The sequence below is a fragment of the Rhea americana genome, unplaced genomic scaffold (genome assembly GCF_003343005.1).
Source record: "Rhea americana isolate MKP2758 unplaced genomic scaffold, rheAme1 scaffold_37, whole genome shotgun sequence".
Lineage (NCBI taxonomy): Eukaryota > Metazoa > Chordata > Aves > Rheiformes > Rheidae > Rhea > Rhea americana.
The window spans coordinates 1,504,921-1,513,438 of NW_028186501.1; the positions used below are offsets into that span (position 1 = coordinate 1,504,921).

General features: G+C 48.4%; 1 protein-coding gene across 4 annotated transcripts in view; it reads right to left on the minus strand.

Moving 5' to 3' along the window:
* ARHGAP26 (Rho GTPase activating protein 26) overlaps window positions 1–8,518 on the minus strand; it is a 157,017-nt gene that overhangs the window by 6,610 nt on the left and 141,889 nt on the right. The window contains exons 21-22 of one of the 4 annotated variants that reach the window (XR_014896778.1): window positions 5,884–6,680; window positions 2,601–4,577 (exon numbers count right to left, since the gene is read on the minus strand). The exons of 1 other annotated variant lie outside the window; for it this stretch is intronic. Coding sequence is in view for 2 of the 3 variants with exons in the window: in XM_085312733.1 (XP_085168859.1) it covers window positions 957–1,067 (111 nt within the window). In the remaining variant the exon portion in view is untranslated. Of the gene's footprint in view, window positions 1–956; window positions 1,068–2,600; window positions 4,578–5,883; window positions 6,681–8,518 lie in introns of those variants that run through there. 2 more of the 4 variants (XM_085312733.1, XM_085312735.1) reach the window with 2 other exon arrangements.

The following is an 8,518-nucleotide window of genomic DNA, read 5'->3' on the forward strand; positions in this document are numbered from 1 at the left end:
CTGCCAGCAGTGCCTGAGCATCCTGCTGCCTCCCTACTCCTGGGGTCTCCAGGGCTCTGGAGGTGCCAAGGTCCTGTGRTCCTGCCAAGCATCCTGATCCCTCCAGCTCAGAGCCCACCCCCACCTTCTGTGTCTCAGGCACCCAAAGGAACAGGACATCCAGCGGCACAGTGGGATGCTCTGGGGGCCGGGCACYAGAGCAAACCACAGACAGCAACCCAGGGCTCCGGCAGCGGACGGGGATGCTCTTCCTGATCCCCAATGGTTGTTTCCCTGCCCGGAGGCTTGACAGCGCTCGGTACCCCTGGGGGTGACGCACCATGTTACTGCAGGGGCTGGCTGGAGATCCTCCCTCTGCCTGTCTGTGACCTTAGGAACAATTTACTCCACAGAGGTGCCCGAGTACCAGGGACAAGGAGCAGCAGCAGACAAATGTCTATGTCACACAACTGCATAATGTTATATATGCTCCCTAGATGACAGATTTGAGAAGGGAAGTGGCCAGAGAACAAGGTAYCACAACGTTTTACAAACATTTGCTATTCTCTGCCGCGTCCAGGCAGACAGTGCTTTTCTTACCTGTTGTGGAGATGAGCAAAGGGAGCTGCAAGGAGCTTAAATGACCGGGCAAAGCCCACAGAAACCACAAGCAAGTTCACTCACTGCGAACGCGACCCGAGAGTGCCGACTCCCTGCAGCCTGACCACTGCAGGCGTGCAGAGCTGCTGGCACGAGGCGGGCRCCTGGCAGCCCCACGCCTCGCCACGAGGCCACTGCCCGTGACCTCCTCGGGGTCAGGAGATGCAGGACAGTCTCCTCCTGCTGCACGCAGAGAGCTGCGCTGGGGGAATTCGAGCAGGATGCAAAGGGAAAAGGGAAGTGAAGTGGGGGAAATCAAGTAAATTGAACGGAAGACAGCAAAAGCAACACAAAGCAAAGCAAATTCTGCCACAGACCTGATGGGGGATGAGTCGCTGGACGTAGAGGAGGTGGGCATAGGGCTTGATGGTGCGGAGAACATGGGCCAGGACGGTGAGAGGGGTGACGTTGGGCTTGGACTCTGAGGGCTGCAAGACATAACCAGATAACTTATCAACATGCAACCACAGCAACAAACACGGCCGAGAGACACGCAGACGACAGCCGACGATAGCGAGTGCCTTGGGAATGCTCGGAGCATGAGACATGGCTGCAAAACCAAGCGCCAAGACCTTGGGAAGTGCTTCAAGGCCAGATCTGCAGTTCTGCAGACGAGAGCTGGATCTTCCAATTAACCCCTGCTCCATTGCCCCCTCGCTGGTGAGCCGGGTACCTCAAAAACTCTAAAAAGTAAAACACGCCAGGTTACGGGGGYGCTTCGCTGCGCACAGCCGCTTGGTCTCCCCAGCAACTTACCTGCTTGCTTTCATTTTCCCCGTTTGGCAGAAAGGGCTGATCGTGCTTCTGGATGCTAAGGATGCCCRCGGCAGACCGCACTGCCCTCTTTGCTTCAGCCCGCGTGGCGTCCGCGCGTGAAGGCTGTCCTCCTGCCCGGCCCCAGCGCCCAAACACAATTCCCCGCTTACAGTTGGGACCAAACGGGTCGCAGGCACCGGGAGCCCTTCGCCCGCTGCGATGCCGCAGCGGCCCAGACTGAAATATTTTGTTATACTAACAGGGAAGAGAATATAACACGCACTTCRTCTTCATTTCAAGCTCCACGTAAAACCCCAAACTCCATCGTTTTAAAGAACCAAATCCCCTCAAATCCAGGAGTCTTCCAAAATCCAAGAAACATTTATGGTTAATCTTGAACTTGGTGGTGTGATTGTAATTCTCTTTATTTCAGCCTGAGCTACAGTGTAGTAGCTTAAAACTAGCAGCACTCTGCATGCCAGCTTCCACCAGGGCACCAGGTTCACGCGCGTGTGTGCTTAACACGCTGGTGTTCTCCGCGCCTGCCTCACACCCGACCCGCTCCTCCGCACGCGGGAACGGGGGCTTCCAGCAGTGCCGGGACCCTGCTGACAAGACTGGGCCTCGCACCAGTGTTGCCTGCGTGTCTGCTCAGGTGCTCTCTGAGCAGAGCCGAAAGCCAGCTCTATTCTGCATTCTCGGATTGTGACAACCCAAAAYTGGAAGTGCATTTGCTCCAATTTCTAGGGAGAAAGTGTCCATGTCAAAAACACCACCAGCATAACTGGCACCTAGGGGGAYGTTCAAGAAGGTTAAATTTTTGGCCAGAACTGCTTTGAAGTCCACATCCATTTCAGGGCAAACTCTTGGCTTCTTTATTCTTCGGCGAAGTCRTGTCACCGAACGGAGCCGACGCTGACCTGCTGCCCCTTGCAGGAAGGGCAATGCAGCAGGAATCGCTGTATCGCTTCAGCGATTACATGCATACAGAAGCGAAGGCCAGCAGCRCAGCCGAACYTCCGCAGGAGGGCTGCAAACCAGGSAACGGTCAGAGATGGACTCAGCAGAAACCCCCCAAATGTTCACCTAAGAATTATCATCAGCATTTAGAAAAAATCCGCTTGTATTTTTCTATCAAAATTGTCCGTCTTCTTCAAAATGACTAATTATCTACACTGTTTTGTCTTCAATGAATCTATCAGACATTTGTACTTACCATATCGTAAATTTAATCTGTTTCCAATTGTAAACAGAGGGAGGTGCTACAAAGAGCACTGAGTTCTGCCAGCGACAGAAATTAACCCTTGAAACACAGGTCTTGCTGCTTCTTTTTCTTTGCAGCAGGTGAAGTTGTCTGTCTTTCCCACGATGATGTTCTACCTTCCCTTAACACAGCAAATTATATAGCATATATGGCGTGTCATTTTGTATTATTTTATCCGTGCATAAGCATGCTTCTGCCCTCTAATGGAGAGAGTCCGTTAGACCCATTTGAGCATATGGAGAGTGCTCTTCTCTGGATAAAAGAACCTCAAATATTTCATCATTAGTATCGCAAGAGGCGCTGCTATTTTGGAAGCCCAAGCCCTTTGGCTCCAAYACCCATATGCAATGTTTCCTGGTTCTGCACAGCGGAACAGCTCTGGAACGTGAGCACAAGCTCCGGGAGGGACCCCGAGGGTGTGCCCCTCGTCTTCCCGCGGCCTCCCGGCACGCGTGTGGACTCCTCYGACCGGCCACCTCCACCAGCTCTCCACGAAGGTGCACGTTACCTGCTGAAGCCTCTGTGCCCCGCAGATTTTTCTAGGGCCATGCCAGCCCTCTCAGCCTCCGGCTCCCAGCTTGAACTAGGTGCCTTTTACTGAGCAGCCTGCAGGGCACAGCGAGCCCTACCACGGCCGAGATACCTTGGCCWTCAGCTCATCTTCTGGCTAGCCACAAGCCCCCGAGTGGCCATAGCCAAYGGACTGTGAAGGCCCTGAGCAGGGGTAGGACAAAGTGCTCACTGCTTTTTCCAGAGAGGAGCGTTGCCCAGAGTCAGAAGATGCCGGGAAGTGGGGTCTGAGCCAGTGGTTGAAATAACCCCGGGCTTGTCCCCCGCAAGTGGCCCCAATGCCTCTGCCCCTCCTTCGGCCGCACGGCTCGGGGACTGGGGACACCCCAGAGGTGGCCCTGCAGCTCAGCAGYGTCCATGCAGCGATGCCACTGCCTCCTGCACAGACTCCTGGCACTCCTAACTTCAAAATTTTAAAAAACATCCAACTGTAAAAGGCACTGAGATTAGAAATTCCCAACACACTTATTGAGATGAAATCATTTATAAGAATACAATTCTCGCTAATCATAAAGTCAGCTCTGTCATCACTCACTACATCAGCTGCTTTGTCTGTTGCACTAATTACAGTATATGAAACAGTGTGATTTGCAGAGAATCATTCTGCGATCTTGTCTAGTAAAAAAGCTTTAAGAGCAAGAAGCCAGTACTTGGACTAGCCTTTATCTAAGAAGCTATAATAAATTTGGAGGAGGATTTTGGTGTCTTTGGATTCTAGATGGCACGGAAGACATTCCCAGTGCCTACCAAAACCACAGCAGAAATATTAATTAATGAGAATATGCAATTTTTTAGCAGTAAGATCAGCCTTTTTCAGTCAAGTTACTCACAGAAGAGATGAATTTGGTCCTATGATGACTGAGCTACTTTTGCTCCATCTTGCATTCCTTCTGCAAGCCTCTCCAGCAAATTTCCTCAAGAAGAACAAATGGACTTTCCAAGACCCTGCCTGAGCTGCCCCCCCAGCACCTACAAATAGTGTGGCTATGAGGCATGCTAACAGTTTATCTCCTTTCAGTGTAATGCATACACTTATTTTCAAAGATACTGCTTGAATATCACCCAGCTGAGTTATGCAATTGCAAGGCCTAAGTCTTCCCCTGTCTCATTAGAGAAGTAAATGCTCTTGAGTAAACAGGCTATTCTGAGACCTCATTGCATTTTGGAAAACAGTTCTCTTGTAGGATCCAATTTCCTTTCTTTTTCCCATGGAAATAGCAGAGGTGGTGACGGGCTTTTTGGAAATAGTGGCTGCTGCCTGCCTTCAGTTCTGTCTGCAGAAAGTAAATGTCATCTGGACCTTTTTTTTTCTTCTTCTTATTCTTGAGGACTTTGCGAGGGGCTCTCCCTGTTAGGTGCATAGTGGGAAACAAAACAGAAAAAAAATGCTAAGAACCAAAAATATCAAAAGCAGGAAACAAAGAAGTGGCTAAAATTAGAGTCTTCACACGAGGATATTAACTTTTTGCGACTAGAAGCAGGAGAGCAAATGCTGTGAGTCAGGAGCCCAGAACATCCCGGTGCTTTAGCCTTTCCTTCTTGTTCACTCCATGCCCCTCCACTTGAACCAACTTCCAAAAACACAAACAGCGGCAGGGACCCACAACTCAGGAAGCCAAAGACGTGGCAAAAAAGTGTGCTGGAAGCGGCACTGGAATGGAGGGTGCAGTATTTCAGCACTCAGTTCACACTGGCTTCAGCACTCCTAGGTGCCCCTTTGAAAATCCAACTGTACAAGCAAACATATATTTAGAGATGAGTGAAACTAAATCCTCCTCCTTGCTTCCCCTGACTACTGTATGTTTTATCTTTCCTACTCTACGTTCAGTTTGCTGCCCAAACATGTCAGAGAAACAATTCCTATTTCCAGATCTGATCCTCTCTCCAGTTCTAKCTAAAGATCACTTTTCCAATCCCTTCTCGTAAGCTGTCTCTCTCTTTCCTTCCTCTTTCTCTACCATCTACCTACCCAGACTGCCTCTGGCATTTKCCTTACACAGCTCAAGTCCCCCGGCCATTTACTCGTTTAAAGAATTATTCTCGGCAGGGATTCTAGATAATTTTGCTGCTTTGCTCTTTTGGCTTATAGGACACAAGTTCCACTAAAAAAAGCTTTTCAACTTGTTATTTATTTTTGCCTAACCCAGGACTCACACCATTACTGCCGGCACAAAACATGTAACACCTACAAATGGGCAGAGTCTGCCAACGAGTTTAAGTCCTTTGATGAAATCACCTCCAGAAATAACTACAATATTCCCATCCTGACACTATCAATACCTGACTGAATTAAAATAAAAATGAACAACAATCCCCCTTAATTTTAATTCTGTTCTATTCCTATAAAACAAAGCTCCCAAATGTAAGGCTTCTTTCAAAGCTAACCAGAAAAAAACATTACAATACCACTTAATGCCAGGGCACTTAACCGTTGCTACCCCAGAGCCAAGAGAGCAGATCACCAATGGCCATAGCGATGTTGCCTAAATGAAATGGGACTCAGCCTTGAGCAGACGCTCATGAAGCCCGTTCATGCAATGCTGCATCCTAGCAAAGCAGAGACCGCAGTGTGGATGGGCTCTAGCAAGCACTTTTCCAGACTCTGGCTGCATTCCAGGTTAGTGATGGCACCACACACGATCCCTATACGTTACCGTTAGCTCACAGGGCTTCAGAGCGGCAGCATTTTTCCTCTGATACTTTAAACGCAAGCAAAACAATGCTAAAACTCTCTCCAGTGTTATTCTGCTGGGGGTTATCTTGCTGTATAATCTTTCAGTTGAAAAATAATGCCATGCTTAGGGAAATCAGCAGCTGAAATACAGTGTGGTCAACATCACTTGACCAACAGGTCCAAAAAAGTTCAATTTCTTCAGCATGGACTTTCCCACATATCTGTTTATTAGTTCCTATGTCTCCATAAGCAGAGCTTATATGATCTTCTTTTCAATAACATGGACATGTCCCTCTTCATACTCTTCAAGACACCCAGCACATATTGATTTCTCCTCTTACTTYGCTGTTTGACTTATTTCCCATTATATAGAAACACTTCTCTGCTTTGGTAATTTCATAAACCCGCTTAAAGTTTTTCCACTTGCGTGAAAGGGAGACTGGGAAGAGTTCTGGCTTCGGGAAGGAAAGCTGGTGTTTCTGTTGTCCCACTTAACAGACGCTTCCATTTCCACATACAGAGAGCTTACACGCAGTGTTTCAAACGGATGCGATTGCGTTGATGGTTTGGTATAGCCTTCTGGCAGGAAGCTTAGAGACTGGTGTTAATGCTGGAGAAAGGTTGAGTGAATAAGCAAAGGATCAGAAATGGCTGCGTTTTCAGCATGACTAAGCACTGAGGAAAGAAAGCTGCTGCAATGGGATGTATTTCAGTGTGACTTGCAGACAGAAGTCTTCCAGATTGGGTGGGATCCAGGCGATGGAAGCATCATGCCATCTTAACATGGAATAGCATTTTATTAGTAGTTGCACAATTCACTTACTTACAATAACAAACTTTGTAGCATTACTAGCAAGTTACCAACCCATGAGTCATTACTCTTACAAAAAGATCTCAAGCCTAAATATGATGCCACACATGAAAACTCCAGTGAATAACAACACAAGGAATGTGGTGGAGACCTTCATCTCCGCTAGAGCAGTGCGGGGACATTGGCACGGTACTCCAGAGACGGCACCTGCGATGGCAACGGGAGGAAGAGTATGGGGGGCGGAAGATGGAAAATAGAGGAAATCACAGATCTGTGGCTAACTTGCCCCTGGTCCTTCGTGGCACCAGCCCTACTCTGCCTTGCTCCACCGTTTCCTCTGAGGCCATATTTTCTGCTCCATGAGTAACCGCCCTCACTGCTTTCTCTCTGCCCAAAAGCCTCCCAGCAAACTCACAATCAAGCTGGTAGATTTTATGTTGAACCAAGTGCTTTCAAAACATATTAAAGCTCTTAATTATTTATAGAAAAAGTTGTAATGCGTCAGTCAGAAGCCAAATTGCAGTTTAAGAGGGAAATGTTGGTAAATCAGGAGCCAGCAGCTTAGTCACATCTTTTTGACCAAGCTGCTTTTTCTAATACATGAGGTAATTCTGCAAGTCTGGATGCATTAGTCACCAACAAATTGTGTTCACTATTAAGAGAAACGCTCCAATCCTCCTGAAATCTCCCGTTTTCTTTCTGGCATTCAATCCTCCACCATCACATTTCCCCCAGAGAAGAAAACTCTCCCGCCTGCCACCCCGGCAGCCACCGGGGATTCCTGCAAAGGGAAGGGAATCAAAGCCCCGGGGGACCCCAGATCAGCAGGGCAACGTGCCAGCCAAAGCCTGCGCCCGCCCGGAGCGCCTCGCTTCGCTGCCGGCCGCGCACGGCCTGCCAGGCCCCGGGCTCGAGCCGGAGCCGGCTGCTTCGCCCCGCGCGGCCTCGGCGGCTCACCGCCACCTCAAAGGAACAGCAACGTCTTGCAACCGAGTCCCACAAGCTGTTGCTGTCAGCTCCCCGGAGGAACAAAACTTTCTTTCATTTTTTAAGTAATTTCTGGAAATGGCCAGAAAATCTATTCTGCACTGTAAAAAATTCACTGCTTGCTAAGTAATTTTCCTTGCATTATCTGATTAAAGACCATTTTCAGACTCAAATCCTTACATAAAACAAGCACTATCTATTTAAGCCTCCATAAGCTAAAAATCTTTTTTTTTTTTTTTTTTATCATGTGCAAATATTCTTCCTGCAGCATAAGGAAATAACACCTGCAGCATAAGTCATATATATTGGGAAAAATAAAGGGGATTATTTTGGCCTGTAAAAGTGATCTGAGTAACGGATGAGTAAAGCCGCTGCATAATACATTTCTGAATTTGCTCCTATGCCTTCCCTTTGCACATTTGCCCTTGCTCTGCTTTGTGTTTTGCAACTGTTCTGCAAACACGTTATAGAGAGCTGATCAGAACATGTCACTCAAAACTCTCCTCTGGTAGATTTTTGCCGTTCTATTTCCCAACAAAATGCCTGTTTCCCAAAGAAAATTCYGATTTAAGGGAGAAAAGTCTGAAAGCCCAAAGACTACAGCACTGAAATGATCTGATTTTATTACGCTCGTCAGAAGTTCAGTTTGCATTTTGTTCTCTCTCTTTTTTTTCCTTTTCGGGATGAARATCCCAAGCTTTGCACCAGTATTTTTGCGCCAGCCGCCCCGATCAGCGAAGCCGTGCCCTGCGGGGCAGTCCAGCCGGGGGGCGCGGGCACGGCGCCCGCTCCCCTCCGCCGAAGCGCGGCTCGCCCT